Source organism: Lates calcarifer, linkage group LG6 (genome assembly GCF_001640805.2).
Source record: "Lates calcarifer isolate ASB-BC8 linkage group LG6, TLL_Latcal_v3, whole genome shotgun sequence".
NCBI classification, from domain to species: domain Eukaryota; kingdom Metazoa; phylum Chordata; class Actinopteri; family Centropomidae; genus Lates; species Lates calcarifer.
In genome coordinates this window covers 1,939,679-1,966,998 of record NC_066838.1, presented here as the reverse complement: position 1 = coordinate 1,966,998, position 27,320 = coordinate 1,939,679, and the positions used below count along the sequence as shown (strand labels likewise).

General features: G+C 41.9%; 1 protein-coding gene across 1 annotated transcript in view; it reads left to right on the top strand.

Moving 5' to 3' along the window:
• The window catches only part of skia (v-ski avian sarcoma viral oncogene homolog a), a 73,134-nt gene extending 46,205 nt beyond the window's left edge, over positions 1-26,929 (top strand). The window contains 7 exon segments of the mRNA XM_018701628.2: positions 16,447-16,563; positions 17,530-17,645; positions 18,168-18,466; positions 18,607-18,944; positions 20,687-20,917; positions 22,988-23,047; positions 23,049-26,929. Coding sequence (XP_018557144.1) covers positions 16,447-16,563; positions 17,530-17,645; positions 18,168-18,466; positions 18,607-18,944; positions 20,687-20,917; positions 22,988-23,047; positions 23,049-23,174 — 1,287 coding nt within the window. The 3' untranslated portion in view covers positions 23,175-26,929.
• Positions 26,930-27,320: the final 391 nt, after the last annotated feature.

Here is a 27,320-nt window from a genome sequence, read left to right as displayed (position 1 = left end):
TTCATGAGGTTTGACCTCAGCTCTTTAATATCACTTCCTCTGCCATTGATTAGAGGGGGTTTAGGGTGTCTGTGGTTCCTTAAGAGCCAAACAAAATAATCTGAACATCATCTCTGCATTTTTTTTCTTTGTCCCATTGGCTCTGCTTGGAAATGTGGGGCAATTGTCTCAGCTCTCCTTACTTACTTATAGTTTGTTTGGGTTGGTGCGAGGTTAGCTGTTAAGATTTTAATCTGCTAACCGAACCATCTGCTGCTGTCATTGGGCTGCATATCTCTGGGATTAAATGAGTAGCTGTGTGGCACGTGAGATGTTCCTCATGCACAGTGTCGCACAGTGAGATACACACCCTCGGTGACAAACGCACTCGTCCAGCCACAACAAAAACAAACGACACATTCTATCGAGCAGATTCTGCCAATGTATGCACATGAATGAGTGCACACATGTTCAGCAATGCAAGAGTGGAGAATGTGGGCCACTGCCACTTTCCCTGCAGCTCAGATTGCCAAACGACTCTCCAACGCCCGCAGCTAAAGGCCCTGATTACCATTTTATTATGGCATGTCATTATTCTGATGCTATCAATGAAAATGAATTGGCCAACATTTGATTTACAATAACTGTCCCATCCTCTATGCTGGCCCTTAGGGAGCCTCTGGTGCTCATTGATTCATTCCTCCTGTCCACTCTGTCTGACTGGTTCTAACTGGGCTTTCACCTACTATTGGCTACCCTTGAGTTGACTTGAGTCCAGCATCTATACTTGATTACTAGGAACATAAAATACCTGTAAAGACCATCAGTACAGAAGCACAATTTTGTTGACAAAATTTGTGACGTCTCCTGATTTTCATGTGTAGATGCCATTACTTAAAATTTGGTCTACTTGCCTGACATGTTTCTATGTGTTTGCATGGCTGCTGGTGAAATTGTTCAACACGCTGATTGGAAGGAGAAGGAAAAAAAAAAACTCCCAGCCACAGGGCATGCAGAACATCATTAGTGCCAAGTGTCTGAAAGCTGTCGAAAACATTCCCATCACAGCACAACTGGAGTGCTCACTAACAACCCAGACCATCATGGCTCCTCTCCCTGAGTAAGCCAGCAGACAGAGCCCTGCAGACATTGAGATGTGACTTCGGTACATGCAGCGGCAACCATTTTCTCTCACCTTAGTGGAGTGTGCCAAGAGTCTCAATGGAGAGTCTCTCACCTCGGAAAAAGGCATTTGACAGTTTTGGGACATTGCTTGGGCAGTTTTCTCCTAAAATACCTTTATAAATACAGCATGCTCTCTGCCCTGTCCCCTGTGGGATAAATCTTTCAAGTGGTAGCTGGAACTCCAGTCTGCTGGTTAATGACTTGTAATAGCCATATATCCCCACTGCAGCATTACAGGAACATGGCTGGAGTCTCTTTTCTTAAAGGTCCCCAAGACACACCACTGAGCCTTAGCAACACATGACCTGATGCGTCACACTTCTCTTTTTTCACTTTGCAATTGCTAACTTCCTGTCTGACAGACTTCCATTTACATACTTGTTTGTTTGGGCAAGTCCAGTCTCTTTTTTCTATTTTAGTGATTTGGAAGTGAGATGTAAAATGCTGTTAAAACACCACATGCTCAAATGCTATTTTTCCTACTGGAAGTGGACTGGCAGTGGTAATATGAAAAAAACAAAATATGTGAACCCTCTCATCTCCATACCATTAGACCGTCTGAGTGAAGGGAAAGCAATCACCGGCCATGTTCAGGTGTATTCACTTGACAGATACTCTTAATTGCAAGAGCTTTTAACTGATGCAAACGGTGCTAATGCTAATCCTGATGCCACTCATGTCTGCTCTGATGATACTACAGTATTTACTGTGTGATAGCTGGTTGTCACAGGCAGGTCAGCAGCTGGCATTGGCTGCTCTGACAGCTGCTTGACTGTCTTGTGCTCTAAATGTAAAGGGAACTGGAAGGGCTGCCTGAGCTAAAGTAGCACTGCTACCACTCTAAGCAGGGGTCCGCACACTAAACATGCAATTCGTGCAACACGGTTTTGTGCTGGTGATGGCATTCCTGTTTGAGGAAGTCATGAAATGTCTTGACAAATGCATCACTTTTCACTTTCTTGTCATGTCATTAGGTGTTTTGGAGAAAAAGAATGCAATTTGTAGCATCAGTATACTCTTCCAAAGAAGCACTACTTAGCCTGTGAAAACAGTTGTATAAGGTCTTTCCTTTCGTTGCTCTGAAGGGACAAAAATACCTTGAATCTCATAGAAGTATCTTGAATTGGATGATCTTGAGTTTGAAAAATGTGGTGTTTATCAGGCAGGGAGGGATAAATAGGGAAGGATAGGAAAAGGCAAGAAATACATCAGGACAACAATGAGGAATCTGTATCTACCAAAATAATAATTAATTAGCTGAGTGTTCCTGGCAGACATTTTCTGCAGCCTGTACAGCTTTATAGCTATGTCGTATTTTAAACAGCACACTTCATTCATTTCACCCCTCTCCCTCTTGTTTTTCCCTGTCTCTCCACATAATGACACTTGAAGACCACAGCTTGCATCAAAGCAGCCAGCATGTGTAAGAGCTTGTTTCTCCATGTTAGATGATGGGCTCAACGTGGTGCTTGTATTGACCCGGCATGTCTGCAGATGCATTAGTGTGGCCATGCTTGGCCCACTTAATGCCCAACTACAACAAACACAGCCATCAGTAGATACAGCCACTGTTTTGTGCAGCATATAGGGAGTTGCTGTCTGCTTATGAAGACCCAGTGTGTTCAGTGGTTTGTCTAAAAAGCAGGCAGGCCCAGACGGCAGGGCCTGTCAGACGAGGGTCTGGTCAGGAGAGTGGCAGTGGCTAGTCATGGTGTCTGAAACAGCTGACAGCCTGACCTAATCCTACCCCACGGACAGGAAGGAAAAGGAGTGTAGCCTCTGGCCATCTGAGCTCTGATCTCTGAAAGACTAGTTGTTTTGTGCACAGTGAGGGGGTTAGTCACTGAACGAGAAGAGGGAAGATTTGCTGAGAAAAAGCATGGGTAAAGGGGAGCTCATAAGCTTTACTACCTTTTGTCTACAACTGATCTTATCGCTTGTGATATTTTTGAATATGGATAATTTGAGCTTCTTTAATTTTAGATGTTCTAAAAAGAAATAGAGGCAATCCTTAAACTATAGACTACAGACACTACATACAGGTATATGTACAGCCAAAACCTCACACACTCAGTTGTCGCTACTAGATTCAAGTGTAGAGAACAACCCCAGGGAAGTGATTTGAGACAGACAAGATGTGTATCGGAGTGATCTGTGACTGGCCACCTCTCAAATGTATTCAGGAAGTGAATGTAATGGACTTTTCAGAGAAATGTAGCTGCCATGTTCTTCCAGTTTGAACACTGAAAGCAAAGACCAACAATCTAACCCTAGAAACAATCATCCCTGAAGTGTCTGTTACAAGCACTGGTACCCAGTGGTTTTCCATGAGTTTCCCCTGTGGATTATGTGTCTCCAAAGCTTTAACCCTGCTCAGTGCACAGGGGGAGATAACCTGTTTCTCATTTTGCATCCATTTCTTATCTGTGAGGGGGGGGGGTGGTCCTGGTTTTTAATCAAAAGGATTGAGCAGATAGTGGCTGAAAAGCTTAACTATCATTGCTGACCTCCTCTGGTGTCAATCCCTCAACAGCCCTAATCCCACCACATCCTGCCCCAACTGCTCGATCCCACGCGTCTGACCAGGTCATGCTTTGAGCAAAATGCATCCAGTGCATAGAGTCAAGTCCCTAGGGAAAAGTGGTGGATTTTCTTATGGAAATTTGTGCAGACTCTTGCTGCTGATTCTTCAACTGTCACTGTAGCAGTCATGCAGAGGTTGGGATAGAGTGTCTCAGCTGCAGTTCCACTTTCTAAATCAGAAATGAGACAAATGTTTGTACCAACCATTCGCTATGTTTACTTTTAATACAAGCTGTAAACACAGACGCACATGGCTGATAGTCACACATATATTTGTAAATTCATTCTGAGCCAATGACCTCTTTTGTTTACTGTGGCTCACCATTCCTGCAGGTGCCCTTGTGAGCGGGCGTTGAATGTGGTTTGAAGAGGACCCTTACAGATTCACACTTTGTTAGATTCACACCTTCTGTTATCCTCTAAAGCATCATATCACCTCCGCTGTCTCAAGTGCCAGAGGCTTGTTTATGTTATCAACAATTCATTTACAGCTACTGAGTCACAGCAGACCACTCCATCTATGAATTATTATCCCATGAGCCTTTTTTATTTATATTGTAGCTGTATCCTGGAAGCATTTACTGCACTGAAAATCAGGTCTTACAATCCAGGCTGCATCCAATTCCTTTGCAGTATAGACCTAGTTATTCAGTTTATCCGAATGTGATTGCACCACTCTCACTTTATCTTTGATGAGCTGCCTCCATCTGTTATTTACTGAATAAACAGTATTAATTAAGGTATGGATTACCCATTTCGCCGGTAATCTGATAATTAAAGACCTGTCTCGACTGCAGGTTGTGTTTTAAGGTGGAGTATTTATGCATTTCAGAAGGCTGAATTACACTGGGCTGCAGTATCAGGGCTGTAGTTAAGTCCAAGAAAAGTCAGAGCTTTTCTGAGGTGAGTCAAGGTGAGTCTAAATAGTGTCGATTTTGGGTCAAGAACAAGTGGGCTCAATACAAAAAACAAAAGAGTATTATTCTTCATACGTTTGTTCAATAGTGAGAAGCAGCTGTGATATACTGTAAAACATCTAAACATAGCTTTATTTGCTAATTGTGATGACACCTCTGAGAAAAGTCCAGACCAGACTTGAGACCAGACAGGACACAAGTAACGACAGCCCTGAGTAATACACCTGTAAGAGAAGCTTGTTAAAGTTTACCTATCATGTCAAACTAGTCTTCATAAAAACATGCTGTACATGACAACAGTGCTGTTTCTTTATTCATGCATCAATCAACGAAGTGTTATAATGAAAGTTTATGTCATAATGGAATTTTCATTATTTATGATTCATTGTAGCCATGGTAAAACTGTGGTGGTGAACCACAGATGGCTGTATGTAGGGGAAACACAGCGTCTTACTCCAGCTCAGCAGATAATGCCTGTACTGCCGGCAGCTTTCAAAAGTCTCCCATGAGGCAGCATCTTTATCAACCCCTGCCCCCCCTCCCACTGTAGGTGTCAGTGAGATAGAGACAGAGGGGGCAAGAGAGAGGTTAAGACTGTAATTGGTGGTCTGTCTTGGTCGCTGGTAGTGGAGGGCTCCAGGGATGAGGCTTTAGCAGGCGTAATGATGCCTGTAAGATGAGAGGGGATTTGACTGCAAGCCCCCACCCTTGCTTAAATCCCCCTCATCCTCATTTCTGACAGGAGGATCCATGCATGTAAAACGGCAAGCGCACATGATCACAAGTACACACTCACAATATGGCAAACCATTATTAGCCATTCCCTTGTCCCATTTTAGAATAGCCCAGACCTTTTACTAAAAGCAATAAAGGTGAATGTGTTGTGGACACGAGTAGTCATATGTCATATTTCAAATGGCACCCTGACATAATTCCAGAGACCCTAAATCTGTCCTAATCCTTCCAGATTAGTGAAAATTTGTTGAAGGAAGAGAGTGTGTGTAGAGAGGATGAGGGGCAGTGAGGGTGTGTGGGAGCACCCAGTCATCTGTTTGTTTGGGGTGTCCATCTTTGAGCAGTTAAGAAGAGCTAAGAGTTTGTTTTAGGTGTTGGGATGTGATTTATCATTATGGGATGAGGCCTGTCTCTGCAGCTTCACTCTGCTGTCGTGAGCTCCTTTTATGTGTGGGAACAGGCAGGCTTGCTTTTCTGGTGTGTTTGTGTGTATGTATGTGTAAGTCATGTGACTTCAAACAAGTGTGGAGACATACACATATATCTGTGTGTGTGCATGTTTGCACAGCACTCTTGGCTAGGCTGTCACATGTTACGGCATCTGCTGCAGTGCAGGCTGGACTGGGGTACCCGAAATGCCTGCTGGTGTTCCAGTGCCCTGTAAGTAATACTTTGAAATCAAACTGCCAGTTTGTGTGTATGTGTGTGTGCATGTACGCCTTCTCCCCTCCACGCCAGCTGGCAGCAGCATCCATGCCCACACACACCCTCCAGTGCTATTTATGTATTTTCTCAGCCATGCGACTTAACCCTTTCACAAGCAACCTCAACCTTAGGGCACGTTACACTCCAAGCAGAAGTATGCCCTATGCCCTGCATTCCCAGATCTTGCACACACACAGACACTACTCGCCTTGTTACCCATAATTCACATCTGGCTTCCTTTAAAACGAAGCAGCCTTTTGCACCGATGCAAGGAAAAGAGCCATCAGCAGATTCTTCCTCACTCGCACCTCCCTACAATCTTCTTCCACGCAGAAAGCAACATTTATGAGAGCTGTAAATGCAGGAATTTTCTTCTCTGCTATTCCACAGTTCTGATGCCAAACAAAATTCTGGCTACACACAATCTTTGCCAATCAACCCAAATTGTGAAAATACTTAGATACTATAGCTGAAATACTGTATGGATGAAGGAAATTATGTTAATCAGCACCAGTTAGTATAAGGGTTTAGGTTGTCATCTAATATTATCAACTAGTAAGCATTCAGACGTCTTTATGTGAGACTGGACACACATTCTTAAGTGCACACACACACATAAACAGACATATACACCCGGATCAATGTAAAATGTCCATTAGTGTGTAAGCAGGGAATAGAACAACTTTAAAAATGGAGCAAATTAAATTATCCTGCTTTTAGATGGCTCTAAAACATTTGTTGTCTCAGATCATAAAGGGGACATTAAATTGTTTTCATGGCTTTATTTGACCATCTCAGGTCTGGTTTGGTCTAAAAGCAAAGCAGCGAACAGAAACGTGTCATAATCAGCTTTTTCCTATTTGTCAGTTTGTTGATATGGTCTTTCATTAAACATCAAATATTGGCCAATTGGTGTTATCCACATTCAAAATGATTATATTTCCATTGTAGAATTGATAAAAGCAAACTGTGAAACTCTGAAGTCAGAGTGCTATAAGAATATGTGAGTATTTTGTACGCAATAGTTTACATCTAACTAACATTCTGAAAAAAGTACAGAACATTGGGAATTCATTTGAAATATATCAGTTAGAGTGCAACTGATAAACTGACCTGCCACTATTGTTGATCATTCAATTGGCATATAAGTATATGACTTTTGGGTGTATTTGAGGAACATTTGATTGAACTTTACCATTTGAACCATTACTACTAAAGCCTGTCCAGTAAATAACCCAGACAGATGTACTGGCCATATCAGATTATTGCTGACACATCAGTATTTGTATATGTCTGCTGATTAGTAACAAGAAATTGCAGTGCGATATGCTATATCTAATATTGAAACTACATAGTTTCCCCTCCAGACAGCAGTGACAAGTTTATCTTTCACAGCAAAACATACACACCATAGCCATATTTTTAAAGAAACAAATGGATTTTCATCATTTGTTATATCACCACTCTGAAATACTGGTACTGGCATCAAAAACCCAGAATCATTTGGACTCTGCCATAGAGATATTGCACACTGCAGGCCAAATGTGAAGGGGGTCAGTATAGAAATGATATTGATATTGGCCTTTGACTGGTAATTTCATACAAAAGTAATGATAATGCATTGTGCACTTCCAGCCTATCAGTATAGCTTGTTAATGTTAGCATTTGATCCTTCTAAAAACAGCAAAAGCCAAGAAAGGGATGGAAAAGGAAAAGCTATGGAAAAGTCCAGCTGTATTTACTTACCCCCAGCCCCCCCATTCTCCATTTTACGTTTTTGAGCTTTCCGCCTCCTCGGTGGGCCGATCCCTGGCTCTCTCCGGCTGAGGAGAGCTAGTCTCTCACCATTCCCACGGAAAGAGTTGCCAAAGCAAATTTGGCGAGAGGAAATGGAGACCCTGCTCCCTTCCCAAACCTCCCAATCTCTTCCCTTTCCTTCTCTTTTTCTGTGTGTGTGTGTGTGTGTGTGTGTGTGTGTGTGTGTATATGTGTGCGTGTATGCATTCAGAACTGTTCTGCACAGCCTCCAGGCAGCAGCAGGAAGGCCTGCGGTGCAAGAGGAGTCACTCGTCGCCCTCCCTCTCATTATTCTTACTTATACTCTGTTTTTCCATGCATATCACTGATGTCACATGAAACTTGACAACAGCGAAATGGTGATTTCCATGTTCAAACTCAAGTTGTGAAAATTTTGTGGGTAATGGTGCCATTTAAGACCCATCAGATAGACTTATGGTGGTCTAGCTAAGAACAAGGCTGCTTGTCTTCATTTCCTTTAGGATAAGCAGGGGTTTTATCAGAGAAATGTTTGTGTGTCTGACTGTTACTCTGTGTTCAGACTTGATCTCTCGCCAAGAACTGTTTATTCTTCTCTTGTTTCTGTTCTTTTTTCCACCCCTAGTTTTTTTTCCTCCTTTCTTTGCCTCACTGTTCCCCCCTCTGTTTTTACTGATCTGTTTGGGATTTAGGCCCTCCTTTTCATTTTTTAGAGGGCTAATCCAGCCTCTTGTCCTCTCAGTTGTGTTAGCAGAAACTTAGCTTAGCATTGTAGCATAGCATAGCTTGGTATATAGGAAGCATTGCCTTTGTCCTTTGTAGTAAATGTTAGTATGAGAAAATATCCTTAATTTAGATTTTGTGTTCTGTCACAGTGTAAGGTATTTGAGCATTTATTTTGTAATAGCTCAGAGTTCACCAAAGGGCACAAATGAGTAGAGCTAGATATTTATATTTAGTGCTATGAAACCATTTTGGTCAATGCCCACATGTTACCTGTACTTTGTTCTATGACATAATGTTTAAACATAGGAAACCAAAACTCACTATTCACCATTACTGAAAGAGTGTTCAAAGCATGTTGTGCACATGTTCCAGCTGAAGACGCACTTTTTGAGGTTGATAAGGTTATGTTTTCTAGCAGTTGTTTTTATCAGTTGTTTAACCTTTAGCCTAGCTAGTGGCAGCAGCTCTGGGAGGTTTCTCCTATGTTTTGTCTAGTAGCCTCTCTGGACTCTTCCTGGAAGTTGTGACCCCAGGAGCAACAGCAGACCCGCTGCCATAAAATTTTCTGGGAAAAAAAATCTCAAATGTAAATGTTGAAATAAGAGGGAACTGAAAAAGGTTTCTTCTATTATACTGTCCCTCCAGGAAAATGCTGGGAGGTGACAGGAGAGTTAGCACATTTCGGAGCAGCAGTTTCAATACAAGCTGTTTTTGGCTTGGACTGTGGAAACAAAGTGTCTTTTTGTTTTTCTTTCAAGTTGCAGGGGAATGTAGGAGAAGCTTCCCTGCTAATGGGATAAATGATGGGTTATGTGAAGAGAGGTGGTACAGGCAGGTACTGCTGGGGCCTCTTCTCTGTATACAGCTACCTGATAGTCTGAACATCTGCCTTTTGTCTGTACACACTGATCCACATGCACACAGTCCTGTGCTTTTGCCTGGCAGGTGTCTTTGCCTTTGAGTCCTAACACTGTTGTCAACAAGCTCAACAAGTTAATACTTGTTCTTTATAATTCCAAACTTGAAGTGAATAAATATAGTTACATATGCACTGTGCATAGGAGAAACTAAATCAAAGTGAATATTAGATGAGGTCATTTCAAGTGTAGTCAGCAAACCAGTTCATCCTGAAGTCGGCAAGACTGAGAACTAGAGACTCTTGAATAATAACATTAATTTGATCCTTTGCAGTGCAGTGCTGCAATAGTTTGACTGTAACTATGTGAAGTTTTTTGCTATTTACTTCATTGAAGACAGAAGCCCCATTGTTCTCTGTGACTCCTCAGCCAAGGAGACGATGGTGGGATGATCTAGTTGCCAAAATTGGAGCTCTGCGTGTGTGTAACCCACAAACGCACAGTCGAGGAATCTCACTCGAGTGAGCAGGCACGGTGCTCATTATATTTTTATCCTGTATGTTCATCCCTGTGTTGAAATGCACATACACACACACAAAGTTACAAGGAGAGGAGTGAGTGTCATTCTGACTGAGAGATTAGCATAGACAGGTGGTGAAAATTTGTCTCTCCACTCAAAACAGCTCACCTTCCCAACACTGCTCACAGCAATTCAGCAGACAAAAAAGCTACTCAAACCTCAGGGGGAAACTAAAGTGCTACATACAGCTTGTTTGTTTGCTGCAAGGCCAGTGGCTAATGAATTCAACCTCAAACTTGAGCATTCCTGGTCAGCCTTTTTTTTTTCTGCATAAACAGTGGAATGACATATTGTCTGACACCTGTTTGTTTCCCAGCATATGTGGGGTTTTTGTGGCTGTTTTGTATGAGGTGAGCTAAGCTCTCACTTTGCCTCCAGGAAGGGCCCCTCCCTTTCCACCACCAAGGGCCCCTTAGCAAGACATGCGGGGAGGCCAAAGTCAGGTCACAGGCAGGGTGTGGCTCTGTTCACCCTTCCAAGCAAAGAAACAGCAAAGAAAATGGGTTGTTTACTCTTTCATCTTGGTCTAGTCTGGGGGCAATGTTGGGTTAGACAACCTGTTTAGCACCATACCTACAAGCTGTTTGTCTCTGACAGCCCTGTGGTATTGACACTTGACACTGAGGCATTTTATGTGGTCAAAGCCGAAATGAGTTCTTGCTTAAGGAAATGGCAACAGTGATAATTGGTACCCAAGATTTACACAACATTGAAAATGTTTTTTTTAACAATATAATATAGCACTAGATATCAATGTGTTGTTAGATTTATCAGGTAATGTTATGTGTGTTTTCTAAACCATCCTGAATCATTTTAACACAACTATCTTATCTTCATCAACAGTGGCAGACCATGAGCTGCTATTGAAAGTTACCAAAAAGGCTGGTAAAGCAGACCTTGAGTAATCCTCACCCTTTATGTACCTCAGGAATAATCGGCAGATCAATTTCTAAAAGGTTCTTGGTAGCTTACATGTATACCAAAATGAACAAATTTACTCAAAAAATGTCCTAAATTATTAACTATGAATTAGCAAATTTTCTTTTTGGCACTTTGGCAGTGATTGGGAATTTAATTTATGATAGCCATCTTGTTCCATGAGACTGTTCTATATGGTTTTTTAGCCCCAGACACTTTGTTTACCCATGCTTCTTGAAGTTTCTGGCTAACTTATTTTGCTTGCTCTCTCTCTGTATGTGACTGGAATCTTGCTTGTTTGTAGAGGACATCCGGTAATCTATGACACAGGAAACGCACTCAGACAGATAGACGAATAGAGTGGAGCAGAGGGTTTTGGGCAGACAGCAAGAGGAGGGAGTGGCAGAAAAAATAACAAGGCGGGGGTGGGGGTAGATGAAAATGACAGATTGTATCAAGAAACAGATTCTGCGTTGCCTAATAAAAGGCTGTCTGTCACAAGAGCCCACTCCATTCAAAGCCAATAGGATTTGGTGGCTTTTTGTTTTTGGCGACACTCCTGTTTTCAACACTGTAATATGTCTGCGTAGTTCTCACATCAAAACTTTCCTAAGGCAAGTTTCACCTCAGCCCAGAGCTTATTTCCTGAGATCAAGTTTTCAAAAGACTGTGTTCTGCAAACCATGAGCTCCCATCGTAGGCTCTTTTCAGCAGTGTTCAACAAGAACAATTTTCCTTTAAATCTGATCTGATCCTCTCGTCACTGCTTTTATCTCTATTTAACCAGGAATTGAAATAGAAATGAATTATAGATACGCTAATCAGGTGTATTTTGGGGGATGTTTGATATATAGTTGCCAAATCTTGCTGCTGTCTTTATGCTACAGAGGTATCTTCTTTTTTTTGTTGGACTCTGGACTCAGTGGATGGAGTTTGATCAGCTGGAGAAAACCTCTCCATGACCTCTCTCCTCTCCCCTAACTGACTCATTTGTAGCCCTTTGCTTCCTCAGTTTACTAGCTAACAGAAACAACCCCTCTGATTTGTTAAGAAATGTACAACTGAATAAAGGACCCACTGTGTCTCCAGAAAGCACCACTGATTTGGAACATTTTATGCATTCCGTTTTTTTATAGCAGTGCTTCCCCATATTGGGACCACTTGGGGTCTTTAAGAGCATGTCAGAATGTCTGCAACTTGAGGAGGAAAAAAAATAAATCAAGCACTTAAAGGTCTATACAGTGAAAGTGTAACAATGTCAATTTTAATAACAAGTTTCACTTCCCCAGATTTCTCTCTAACAGTTATGTAAGTTGTCTCGAAACGATGTGTATCCACAGATTCCTCCTCAGATGGGAGTTTTTGTGGAAATATTTCTTGAACTGGGGCTTCATGGTCTAATGGACATTTATTTGAATGTCCTTAGCATGGAAGACATAGGGGGAACATGTAGAAATCCAGTTTTTTTCCTTTATAAATGCCCACTGTAGATAGATTAGATCGCTGAGAGATAAAGAACCTTTCAAAAAGACTGATTTAGAGCAGCAGCGATTGTTTTGCCGAAATACAAGCCTTAAGAAATCCATTACTGTATATTGTTCAAAAAGTTCTATTCATAGTATTTTGTCTCTGTGTGACAAACACCAGTCACTAGTGGCCTGCAGACAGAGGAAGTGTTCTGAAACTGTGAAGGTTTCAAAAGGCACAGACAGTCTTAAACCGAGAAGACTGTTATCACCCCACCCATCCTGTCTTTGCCACACATACACACAGCAATACTAACAGACACACACACCCACACCCACTTGCCCAGACACGTGCTCACACATGAGCCCCTGCATGGGGCCCCCCTATGGCAGCTGAGACCAGCTTGACACTCACTATTTCCACATATGCTGCCCCATGACTTGAGGATTTGTGAGTTTCTCATGCAGGGGATATTCCTAACTGCCATGTGTGAAGTAAGGGGTTGTAAATCAGCATTTGACAGATATGTGCTTCAAAGGTCCAGTACTGATATTTTGTGCCATAATGTCACGCCAAAAACTAGCTCTTAGACAGAGCACTACAACTTTTCACTGGAACCATGTATGATAATCATAAAAAGATATCTGACTTTTAATAAAAGTCCAATGTCATCCCCCAGACACCAGTGTAATGCTACTGCGTAGATATTATGAGGCGTCATGTTCTCAGTGTGAGGTGTGGGAGCTGAGTACATAGACGGTGCAGTCTGGGCACGTCTGACACACACCTCAGCTAATCGGAAAGCCTTATCTTAGAAGTGTGACATCCTGTCTATGCTGTGTAATCCACTCCGGATCATGAAGGGGTTGGGCTACAAAGCGTGTGGAGTATGCACATACACACACACACACACACACACACACACACACACACACACACACATTTTTTGTGTGTCTTTGAAGTTAGCCAAGCTCTGTCATTTGCAGCAGACCTGCTGTAAATCAGAGCCTCTTCAGGAGAGTATTGTCAAGTTTCCATGAAAAGCGTCTGTGAAGATTTCTCATGTTTCATGTGCCCTCTGCCACAGATCACCATTTGATCACCATAGGAAGATATCACACGCTCTAATGGGATCATTTTAAGTGAATCAAATTATGGTGAAATTACACCAGTCCTGATTTTTGCACATGATCCCCTGAAACTAGCCCCTTTGCCCATGAGAACCACTGCCACAGACATGACCAAGATGCTTTTTTTCAATAGGAATTCCCATCGTGGCTGTCTCTTTACTTCATGTCTCACAGTCCCACTGTTCAGTAATCAAGACATGCAGATTTCTCCCTCCCTGACGCCCCCACCTCTGAGCCCCAAGAGCTCAGCTGCCAATTTTGTTGACCCCCCGACGCTCTCCTCCGTCCAAGATTACCAGGGCCGGATCTCGCTCTGATGGAGAGCCGCGGCGTTGGCAACTGGTAATCCACGAGATGAGGACTGGCACGTGGCACAGACACAGAGGCAGCGCTCTGTGTGTGTGTTTGTGTGTGTGTGAGTGAATGATCAGCCGCTGAACTGCAGGGACTAGCCTCTTGCCTCTAGCCCTGCTTTGCTGCCCTGTTATATAGGGCATATCTTTTCATCTTTAGATAACACACAAACCTACCAACCACAGACAGGGCTCCTCTGTACTGTACTGTTTGGATTGTATGCTGTGTCTTTACTATATACAACATCTTATTACAAACAAAGGGATTTCAAAATGCATGTAACTAAAAACAAATATCAGTAGTGCATACCTTTTGTTTACTTGAATCTATCTTGTAAAAAATGAATAAATAAAAATCCTGAAGGTCATGATAAAAACAGTGAGTATGCACTGTGGCCAGTGAAGGAAGATAAATGAACTTCTTGGGTCGTGATTTCTTGAACCAATCACTCGGTCGGCTGGCTGGTCCATCACTGGCCCAGACTAAAACATTCCAGCAACTGCTGGGTGGATTGCTCTGAAATTTGGTTTTCAAGGTACCCAGAGGATGAATCTGAGTGACTCTGGTGATCTCCTGACTTTACATCTAGCACCACCATGAGGCGAAAAATTGAACTTGTCACTGGTCGTCACTTCATATCACAGTGGCACACCACTGTCTTGTGTCTGTGTGTTATAGTGTTGACATATGCATCAAGTGATTCAGCACTATCCAACACAAAAAAATCTTGAAACTTGAAATCTATAATTGTCATTTCCACATTTGAAGGGCCTCTTTAAAGGAACCAAAAATGCTTTCCCAAGATACAAGCCCTAAGAAATCCTTTTCCTTTACATCATGAAGTTTTTCCTAGCAAACCAGAAAGGAAAGAACATTTTTGGTCATGGAGGCACTCTGATGTTGTTAGGAAAAGTCACTGAAAGTCATGGAGTTGTATATCAGTGCCAGGTGGACCGAGGACAGCTGTCACGTCGGCAGACCTCAGCGGTATTTGTTCGTCTAGCCACGCTACTTTCCTGTGAGAGCAGCTCTGATTACACACACATGTGGCATAGCATGACACACTGCCAACATGGTGGAGAGAGGGGGAGTACCTAACCCCATTACAAATGACCACCTGTTGACACCACGCAGGGGGTGGTGTGTGTGTGTATGTGTGTAAGACAGTGTGCTCTGCCCACTCCTGCACACTGCAGCAGTTTGTTGGTAGAGCGCAGTAGATTCCTGAAGGAGATCCTCAGAAAGAGAACATGAGAGTGAGAGAGCAACTCAGAGTGAAGCAGAGAAAGAGAGCGAGCTGTATGAGCGAGAGAATATGAGTGAATATATCCCCTCCAGATCTGCATTGCATGTGTGACCTCCACTCCAACACAGGACCTCTAAACAGTGAGAAAGAGTGAAGAACATTAAACATGTATGATAATCCCAGAACTAAACACTGACAGCTGTAGGAAGAAGTTACACTTCATTTCAGTAGTCAGTAAAGAATCATGTAGCTTTCCTCCACACATTTTATTGCTCTTCAGTAGTACCTAATCACAAGTAACAATTGAAAAAGATTTATTTCAACATGTGTTTTTTATATAACTTACAAGATTAACATCTGAGGTATAAGCCTTTTAAACAGTGTATCTGTAAAATTATAAAGTCTGAAAGATGGAGAGGTATTTTGAACTAGATTCCAGGTAGCATTAAAAACAGTCTGTAAAAAAGAAAAAGTGTTACATTTGGATTCTGTGGAAAGCTGCACATATGCATCGCAATTGCTGTGTGTGTGTGTGTGTGTGTGTGTGTGTGTGTGTGTGTGTGTGTGTGTGTGTGTGGCAGCTAGTGACAGCCACAGCTTGGAGAGGCTGAGGTCATAGCCACAAAGCCAGCCTAATGGGGGAAAGAGAAACAAACCCCTACTTGTCTGTATGTATGGGCGTATCTGTGTCTGACAGACAGATACACACACACACAAAACACACACAGACACACACTGCCCTAGTCACCTCTTGCCTCCTCTCTTGGCTGCCCATGAGCAAACACAATTGTGCGTGTGTGTGTGTGTGTGTGTGTGTGTGTGTGTTCGTACAAGTGCAACTTAGTAACCCTGAAGCAACTTCCCGAGCCACAGAAAGACACGCAAAGTCAACACCACACCTAAATTTAAACACACTCACACTTCCAGCTATCAGACACCTCTGCTGGCACTCCCCAATCAGGCATCCGTACGCACACACATACAGACACACACACACACGCCCACATGCACACACAGCCATTGGTCTGTCTGACACTATTGTGTGCATTTTCAGTTCACTGACATTCGAGTGTCCTTAGCTGGCTGCCAGGTGTGTGACCTGTGGTGCATTCATATCACATGGGAAAAATAATTGACCTGGATGTGTTTAAACACTCAAAGTTGTTTGATGTTGTAAAGATTTGGTTTTGATTGGAAATTTCAGAATTTTCCCTGAGCAAAATACAACCACTTGTATAAGGTGTCCTGCATTTTAAAACTTAAAACAAATATCCCTCTTTCCTTCCAGACATCTGATCCCATCCCGATTAAAAGGTCCAAACATGAAGATTACCCATCGCAATCTCCGCTGGCCGACAAAGAGAAGCAGCACGACTGGCTACAATCCCTGTCGGCGTCCAGTAAGGTTGGTGTTGCTAAGCTCAGAAAGGAGATGTTGATGATGATAATGATGTATGGTGCATGAGATGAGATGTCATGTAATATTATACAGAAGTTTTCAGATGAGGGTAGTGCTTAAATTTAGATTTGGCAAGCTGTGCTAAGAGGAAGAAACTGTAGATGCCACGAGCCCCATGGATTCACTTACTGAGAGAGCAGTGTAACAAAATATAACCACAATATAATGATGGATGTCGCCTGTGAAGGTCGATAATTCCCAAAAAAAATCTACCATGCTGTCTCCAATAATTAATCTTCATACCGACCCTTCTCCAGTCACATAACACATCAAACATAGCATGATCACTTATGATGACAGGCCCATTGACACCCCTTTAATCAATGGACTTGTCTTCATGAAAAGAACTGCAAGGATTTACTGTACTCTATAACTTCCACCTGTCTGGACCCTTCCCAAGGTCAAAGACACATCAGACTTCATGAGGAAACATCTACAGTGATCATCACTGTTGTGTGCTTCACTGTCAAACTGAACTTCTTTGTGGATCTACAATTTTACACTGAAATTCAACAAGTACAAAAATTATGATAGAAGAAGATAGATAATAGATTGATAATACAGATAACTGTAATAAGGATAGAAAATAATAGTAATGACAATAATAATTATCTCAACAAGTAGCAGCCCAGAAATACCTCATTAGATTCATAATCTTGCTCACTCTGATCAAATAGTTCCCTGATTTAAATCAGAATGTTTTCCAATTTTAGACTGTGTTTTAATTTGAAATTACTTTTCACAGTTGTTTGCATTTAGATAGATTTGGGAAATTTGTCCTCTGTCATTGGAAATGAAAAATGAATTTTTAGAACATGTTTCCCAAAATAAGGTAGTATGTAGACTCTGGTAACATAATTTGACATCATTTATTGCTTGTGCTTTTAAATATTATCTCTGTTGTTTTTTCAGGGGCTTAACTGCATTCAGCCCAGGCAAAGGCCGTCAGCTTTCAGACCCTGGTCCCCCCACATTTCTGCTGGTGATAAGGAGCCCTCCAGTCACCCCCTGGCCCTGCTGAGAGACAGGTGAGCCCATCACAGCATAGGACAACCAGGAGGATACTCTCACATAACATCACCCAGCTGACTTCAGAAGACATTAATATCTGGAAGAGAAGCTTTTTCCTGGAAGAGATGATAGCCATTTTGTTTAGCTGGAGCTGATGAGCTCCCAGCACGCTCTCTCACTTGTCTGGGTAGGCTGGAGTCACAGAGGTCAAGTCTGACTGTACCACAGCCTCCCACACTCCACCATTCACACACATTTGACACACACACTCATAATGTGGGCACCCACTTGCCACGGTGCTGCCAGTGCAGGCTGCACCATATCACAGTTGATCTGGCCCAGTTTCTCATGAAGTGGGAGGAAAGAACTGCAAGCACTTTATTTGAATGTTTCTCTACCCTGGTTGGCTAAGGTTTTCCAAATCAGACCATACAATATGGTTCTGACTGTGTTTACTTGCATGCAGAGTTCAGCTCGTGTTCATAAAGTAATCTTGAATTGGGTTATTCACGCAATTGAATTATCTGGTTTCCTCTTAGCTTCTACAACTACAAGAGTCTGGAGAACGGTGTGGCCCCCAATGTTGCCCTCACACCACTGCCCCTGGGGAAGGTGGGTCCCATGTCCCCATCAGTACCCAGCACCTCTCATCCAAGTGGAGGGGAACCTCCAGGTGAAGGAGCCAACTCCAGGCCTCGCAAGAGAAGAGCCACAGGGGAGCTCCCACCACCACCACCAGAGGCCCCCTGCCCTCCGTCCTTCACTGCCAGCAAGCCACCACCACCTCAGGATGACAAAGACTCTGAGGTGGAGATTGAAGTAGAGAGCCGTGATGAGTGTAAGTAAAAAAAAAAAAAAAAACTTGTGTAAAAAATGTGTAAAAATAGTTTGTTACGAGTCTCGACTGGCTAGCTAAATTCAGTCCTGATCTGAGGCACAAACCTCTCCCTCTCTCTCATCTCTGGTCTCTCCCAACAGTCACTTCCTCCTTGTCCTCCCTGTCGTCACCATCTTTCACCTCGTCTAGCAGCTCAGCCAAGGACTTGAGCTCGCCATGCGCCCAAGGGCCCATCTGCACTGTCACGTCGGCTGAGGGCACTGCCCCTGCAGCCACACCCACTGCATCCATCGCTGCCCCCGTGACCCCTCCAGAGCTGGGGCTGGAGTCTGAGCTGGAGAGCCTGAGGCAGGCGCTGGACAGCGGACTCGACTCCAAAGAGTCAAAGGAAAAATTTCTGCATGAGATTGTTAAGATGAGGGTGAAGCAGGAGGAGAAGCTGGGATCAGCCCTGCAGGCCAAACGCAGCCTCCAGCAGGTAGAGTTCCATTCATATGATCGTAAGAATAGTATCATATGTCAAAGATAGGCTTGTCCATCGTCTTTCTTCATGTCAAATGAGAACATTGGTTTCGCATGTGTGCATTAAATACAGACCCAGGTCCCAGATGTGTTGAGTCCAGCTTTGCACAAAGACAGGAAGCAGAGGGAAAACTGCTTGGTTAGCTCCATTAAGGAGGAAAAAAATACACCATTCAACAACTCCAAAGCCAAAACACAGAGCTGATCTGACAAGGTCAGAAGACAGACACTCACGCTAAGTCACAAACCTGACCTTGACTTGAGATTTGAATGGGAAAATGTTCTTTACAACTTTTTAAGACTATGTCTTTAAAACTTGTAAGATTGTGTCGGAAGGACTCAGCTCTTGGGGAAAAAACTTAAGAATTGTAGCTTTAAAACAGCTCTGACAGTTTAAGGGATTTGAATGGTATTTGTAATGTCAGTGTAACTCTAAATAGACACTGTGATTGTCTATTTGGCAAATAATTGAACAGCACACATGGAGAATCATACAAACAGTGACTTATGAATATGTTTCAGATGTTGCCCATAGTGCCAGCCTGATATTATATATAGCCATCTGTATTCATATCTACAGCCCTGGTGATCAAATGTGTCTATTCTCACACATGCTATATTTACATATTATATAATTAGAATTTAGGGAACACGCCACAATGTGTGTCGCTGCTGGCTGAGAGAATGGGATTTCCCAGCACTAGCTGCACATAACAACTCATACAATACATCAGCTCACCCCAACTTTTTAAAAAAAAGTTGGCACACTGAGGAAATTACTTGAGTTGAGGCATAAAAATGCAGAAGTGGATTCAGAGTCATTATCACTGTCCGCAAAGCTTAGCATGAGTTGGCATGTGATAACAATGACGGCGGATGTTGCTGCAGAGGGAAAGGCCAGACTTCCATTTTTATTTTTGGTCTTGGACTGAGAACAAGAAAATGCCGACGAAGGAGTCTGTGTGGGTGAGCAACAAAAAAATGCATCCTGAGCAAAGAAAAGGGAGTCCAGCGCGACAGCATTCCACTTTCACTTTCCATCAGTGTTGAGAGGATCTGTAGAGAGGCAGGTCAGGCCAACCTACAAGCTAAATGAACAGTGGTCTTTAAAACAACCTACTGGTATAATTCATGCTGTGTTTAGTTGAACTAACCCTGATGGTATTCAAAGAGTTCTTATGTAAAGCTTCTGCAGAGTAAAGGGTGTGATTGGGACTGTTTCTTTTCACTCTTTTTGTGGGAACTAACAAAGCTTGATGACAGACATGTTTGTCTCAACTGCTAGGTTCCCATGAGAAGACTATGGGCGTGTTACCAGAACACACACGCGCGCACACACACACACACCCACACACCCACACACATACACACACTCTTCAATGATTCCGAGGAAGGAAGCTCAATCATTACCCTAACCCCTGACTTGGCTCAATGTAAACACTGACATGAACACTGCAGCCTTCTGTAACAAGTCACTGATCTTGGGTGTCAACAGCTCAAAGACAAGAAAGAAAATAAAACAGCCATGTGACATATATCTGTCACTGGCAGTCAAAATGGTTGCATAAGCACTGTGGATCACTCAATTTTCTCAATGATACATTCAAGTTATATTTAGAAAAAGATAATTAAGTGATTAATTATGAATAGCGTAGACCCCAGATAGACAGATAAATGTGTACAATTGTGTCTTCCAAGGAGTTGGAATTTTTGCGGGTGGCTAAGAAGGAGAAGCTACGGGAGGCGACTGAGGCAAAGCGAAACCTGAGGAAGGAAATTGAGCGCCTGCGAGCCGAGAGTGAGAAGAAGATGAAGGAAGCCAATGAGTCACGGATCCGTCTGAAGCGGGAGCTGGAGCAGGCCCGACAGCTGAGGGTCTGTGACAAAGGCTGCGAGGCCGGACGTCTTCGCGCAAAATACTCAGCACAGGTCAGTTAGTGAGAATGTCAGTGTTGCTTGTGAAGGATTTAAGCTTGGTTTTAAGAATATGTCAATTAGTCACACACATAATACACATGATAATACATTTGAGAAACATGAGGCATGGGAAGACAAACAGGGCCATGCATGTAGGCAGACACTAACAGTTCAATGTATTCAAATATGATGGTAGAAAGTCTAGTCAACACACTCAGAGTAATTGCAGTGTTTCAGTATTTGACTCGCTCAGATACTCTGAAGGTCAGCAGAGGAGAAAGCAAGAAAAAAACACATTTCCTCTTCCCCAGTCAAAAATAAATGGGTGTAGTTCCAAGTGCGCAGACATTTGATAAGACCCCCACCGAAAGGAAACAGGAAGCGATGTCGACTTCCCTCAGGCACCATGGGAAATGCAGATTAGACAAAACAAGAGGGAGGTTATGCTCTCCAGCTGCATCTGTGTGCCTCCCTGTAGAGACTGCAGTCATCCTTGGAAATCTGTCATTAAGACAAGATGTGTCAAGACATTTATGTTGCTGCAGCTTGGGCCTGGGACAGGAAAAATGGCTCCCAGTATTATCATTACACTCTCAAAAATCATTTTTCTAAAAAAGGCCAGCTGTTTCAAGATGTCAACTTGATACCAGATACTGTTAATGTGCCTCAAAAATACAAACTAACATCTAGAAACGTTGTTCCATGACTGCATTTCTGAAAGAAGTTATACTGTGTTGACATAAATGAAGTAAATTTGCTCAAAATATGGATTTGAGTGCAGCAAAATTATCCATCTGGACATATCCTGATTGATGATTTCCCTGCAGAAACTACATTTTCATCCTCGAGACTGCAATTTTTGACCTTTGTCTGGACTAAGACAATAGTTGAGCGATTAAATTCTGATCACACAGTTACATTCATATTCATCACAAAGGAATAAACCGATCGCTGGGTTTTATTGTTGCCCTGGAGTTTTTGCCATGGAGATTTCTACATGGACTAATGTCAAGTCAGTTTTTATTTATATAGCGCCAGTTCACAGCAGAAGTGATCTCAAAGCACTGTACATATAGAGCAGGTCTAGACTGTTTAAGAGGCAGAAACCTCGAGCAGAACCGGACTCAGGGTGGCTGGCCATCTGCCTAATGGTAAAGAATTTGATCATTTCAAATTCCAAAACTGACTTTACAGAAATGTTATAATGTATCCCTGTCGCTTGAAATGTTAGATAGTGGTTTTAAGCCCAAATGGTTTGGAAACCTGACAAAGAGACTCTCTAGACTACTGCACCACTAGGGTATAGAGGAATTAGACTTATTGTTGCAGCAGGATAGTATTTACTTGCCCTGGTGCAGACGTCGCATCAAATATAAAGAAAGGCATATACGATGGGATAGTTGGCTGTACAAATATTTAGGGCTGGGTTCTGAACTGACCGAAATGCTTTGATACTACCCAGTATAAAAAAGATGCCTTGTCTTTTGGTGCCAAGTTTTGGTACCTAGGAGATAATCACATGATCAAGATCTGATAATGCTGCTGGTGATTGGCTGTAACGTTACTCGTGGTAGAGGCATGCAGGAAAAATACTTACATGGTAACGCCCACGGGCGGGGTTCACGTGTATCTGTGTTGTGAACCACAGTGTGTGTGTGTGTGTGTGTGTGTGTGTGTGTGTGTGTGTGTGTGTGTGTGTGTGTGTCGAAGCGGTTAAAAAAATGCCACCGAGGTCAAAAGTGTGGCTCCATTTTAGATTGATGCACAATGTAATAGCAACACGACCAATTTGATGACGCATTTGGACATGCACAGAATCAAAATAGGACTGGAAAGTTGACTCCGTATTCGACTGCAAGAAGATTTAAAGGTCCTATGCAGCAGTGAGCATCAGACACTTGACTTATCACTTGTTTGCAACTGTTCTTTTGCACTGAAAATGATTTGCCGTTTATGGTTCCATAAGCAGTCTATGTAAGTCAGTTGTCAAGAAAAGGGTCAGTGGTCTGGTCTCCAAGCTATCCTGGAGTCAGATCTGTTCCGTTGCATGGTTTCAGCTGTTTCCTGCCATGTGTTTTCCAGATCGAGGACCTCCAGATGAAGCTGCAGCACGCTGAAGCTGACCGTGAGCAGCTCCGAGCTGGACCTGCTGCAAGAGCGGGAGGCCAGGGAACACCTGGAGAGGGTGGTGAAGGAGCTGCAGCAGCAACTCTGGCCCAAATCCAGTGACAAGGACGGGACGCCCAAGGACATGCCAGCTGACAACTAACCCAGCAGCCAAACTCACTGCCTAACCATTCACCCCGTCGTCATGATCCCCAGTATCACCTGCCCAACTTGGACCATAACCATACCCAGGAGCCCTGGGTCGGCCACATCACACCACTGTGCATCACGCTCCCCCTCCAACACAAAAATTGAAAGACTTTTAACCTCTGACCAGAGACAGAGAAAAGAAATGAGGACCTGTGTCCTCAGCCATGCCCATGAACAGTCAAGTGAGTGGCTTCCTTGGAGCATGACTGACAGTATAGTACAATTCTGCAACAAGGAAGCGTGTGTTTCTAAATCAAGCACTGACTCGCACCTTCCAAACTCACAGACCTTAAAACTGGACCACAAGAATGAAAGAAAAACAGATGTATAGCACAAAATGTGGTTGTGCCTGTGTTTTCTCTGACAAGAAAATGAAGTGAGACTTTTGGACAGTCTGTGATAATAAATGCTTAAAGATGATCATATTATATTGGAGTTATATAGCTGTTGAGAGGTGGTGCAGTGGTGCAGTCAGGAGGGCATGGCTCACATTTAACCCACAGTTCCCGAAAAAGTCTCCACCACCGTCCCTCGCCATGACGAAGGATGAGACATTATAAGCTATTTAAGAGACTACATGGTGATATGTAAAAAAAAAAAAAAAAAAGACAGTTTCTTTGTCTCTCTGTGCTCTTGGAGTTTTAAAATGTAAAAGATACAAATAAATTAGAAGATGAACAAAACAAGCAAATGAACTTTCCACAGTGCCACCGTGGTTTTGTCGGTTTTTCAGGAAAATATCAAAGTCCACTGAGGGGAAAAGCATTGAGTTGGAAGTTTAAGTGACCCATCTTTCCCTCCTGTTTTTGTTTTATAAAAATCATGTATTTCTGTGAGCAGGGGGCAGGCTTACATCGGGGTCAATATTTTTCTCTCTTTGCATCAAACTGTGGGTCATTGGAAATAAAAACATGCTGTGTTAATGGCACCTTTATAGTGAGCACTTGTTTTGGATGATCAATACCAATATCCAACAGTCTCCATCTCAGTGTTGCTCCCTCTAAGTCGCACACACGGGCTGCCATATGTGTTTTTAAGAATTTGGGTCAAAACCCGGATCTCCTTATCTTCTAAAGATAAAATCCTCCACATGTGTGTGTGGCTCTGTTTTCTTGTCTTGTAACATTTGAGTGATGAGAGCCTGCATGTTTTTACTCCAGTTGATACCAGAACATCATCTATGAAATCATAGTGGACTGGGTGGGGCACCCTTGGCAAGAACCACAAAATGTTCATTTTAATTAAATTAAGGTATGTAAATATAAATATATGTTGTCTTTTTTTTTTTACTTTACAATAATGAATCGCACTTTGTCATAACAAAAATACTGTTATAAAGCATTGTACTCCCACTATTGTCTTCAACCTTACTTTGAAAACATCATCTTATACATGACTGCTAAATATAAATCCAGTAAGCATTTTGTTGAATATATGTATCTCAAGTAAATACTGTTGCTCTGTTTTTATCAGGCAAAGTATTGTAAATAAATGGAAAGAAAAAAGGCTCTACCTGTTGCTTGCTGATACAGTCTGGGATTGTCAAAAGGTTTTTGGAAACACACTCACGTTTTTTGTAATATAATGACACAAATGTTGCTTCAGCACCCGGTTAAAACAAATTTGACAAAACTTTGTTAACAACATACTGTACGTCATCCAGGTGAATTTTTACAGGAGCCTGAACAAAAGGTCACAAAAAATCATTTTATTCAGAAGGCAGAGGCCATGAATCTGCCGCTCAGTGGGTACAATGCAATCAGAATGTACATTGTGTTAATGCTAATTTTTCTTTGGTTGTTGATGTTGTTTTTAAACGTGGAGATATTTTATTGCTTGTCTGTTATGTTCACTTTTTTTCAATAGAAAACTCATATTTTCTTTATGCATGAAATTTGAGAAAGTTTGCCATACATATAGTCAGTTATTGGGCATTGATACTGTACATGTAAGGGTTTTATTGTGTTATGCAACATAAAGCAATTTGTCTTATTTAGAAGAGGAAGAAGTAACTAAAAAAAGCAACAAATCATATATTGTTCTTAAGAGAAAAACTTCACACTTGCAAAAAACAAAAGACAACAAAAAAAAGAAGAAAAAAAATTAAATGCAATGCTGGACAACCTCAAGTGCCTGAATGTGGGCAAAAGGTTTCCAGAGTAGGAAAACTGATGATGAAGCTGTTGGGGCGGGGCCTCTCATCAACTTCCTGTTTGCAGGTTTCAAATTAAATGACCCCTGGTCCCATGCTCAGCAGCTCTTTTTATCAGTGTTCCTAAAACCAAGCAGTTTACAAACTTTTTTTTTCTTTTTCAAAGCAGAGAACAATTGAACAAATGCTAGATGCTTCAGGCTTTTTTTCTGAATGAGTGCTTTTTTTCTTCTTTTGAAATCAATGATATGCATGTTCAAACAATTTTTATAGAAGATCTTGAAAAGCCACTTGCTTCGGTGAATTGTTACTTTGGGGTGTACATAAAGACTTAACTGTTTATTCCCGGTTTGCTGACTTGTCCTGAGGCGGACATGTCGAGGATAATAAAGAGGGCATTATGTTGAAAACGCCCGTTTCTTATCCAAGATTACTGATGTTACTCAGAGAAAGACACTGCGTCTGTGACTTTGGCAGACCTAAAATTGGTACATTTTGTAGTTGTTTTTACACTCAAAAGAGTTGATAGCCTATGTGTAGTTTACTTTACTCATGGTTTTCTACAAAAGAAGGGAGACAATAATGACATTGGCTCTTCACTCTCCCACGCAAAAAGAAAAAAGCAGTTTAACAATGTCTTGTTTTCTAAAGGAGAATCATTTTGCTAAATAATGGACAGTAAAGCAGCAATAACAGTCCATATTAATAGACAAATACTAGCCAGTGTGAAGATTTGAATAAGAATTTTCAAATGTAAATATTTTTTTCATTTACGATATTGTATAATATATGTACATGGTGTTTCCTTTTTCAAAAAGAAATCTTTTCTTACAATAGCTGTCTTGTTTTTGTTTTCTGTTTTGTTTTTTTGGAATTTGTGTTTTAACTGAGATGTTTCAAAAACAGTTAATGCAGTGCGTAAGAGAATATTCCCTACATAAACATGTTAATCCATTTCTTTCTTTCTTTTTTTTTTTTTTTTTTTTTTTTTTTTTTACTGTAGAGTCTTTATATTGAATGACTTTTTTCACCAGTTCATATATATTTTTAACAGTATGTTCAGTATCAGATAGCAGACCTAAAGTATGGGTCACACAGACACACACACACACACACACACACATACACACCACACACGCACACATACACACACACAGATACACACACGGTTATGCCACCTTGCAGATTGTTTCCCCCTAACCCTCATGTATCTTTTTAGCCCTGTGCTGCTGCTAATACTATATAAACCTTACAATTCTAGAAATATTTTTATGTAAGAGGTAAATGTAAGCTTTCCCATTTATTAATACCACATATACAGTATGAAAAAAAAGCTTGGCTTATTCATCTATCTCCCTTGTTTCCCTCATCTTTTCACGCCTTTTTCCTCATCTCTCTTTCCAACAACACCCTCCCCTTTCTCTCACGACACGGACTATATTGTAAAGTAAAGGACTTTATGAGATTATGTTTGAAAATAGCTATGCTTATATACTACAGTGACTGAATGTACAGTGTATAGATGCATTACCAGAAATAAAGTTGTTTGTCCAGATTGACTGACCCAGTTATTATTTGCTGCCTGTTTTGTAAACAATCTAAACCCCAATTATGACACAAATACTGCAGACAGAGCACTTCTCCCTCTAATTCATCTCACTGATGAATCTAGTTCAGTTCAGCTGAAATATGAGGCGATCTCGTCCTGCTGTCTGGACACATCATCTCTTCTACAAGACTGGTTCCCATCCCCTGAGTCACAGGGGGAATGATAACTGTATTTCTCTTATAAAAATGTTTTGTTTTTTTACATCATCTTTGTGAAGTCCTGGATATAATGTAGCTGTAATCAGATGTAAGTGTTTATTAATGCATTTGTTAAGAACTATAACTCCTGTAGACAAACATGAATAGGGGCTGCTGTCTAAACAGACAGTGAATGACAAT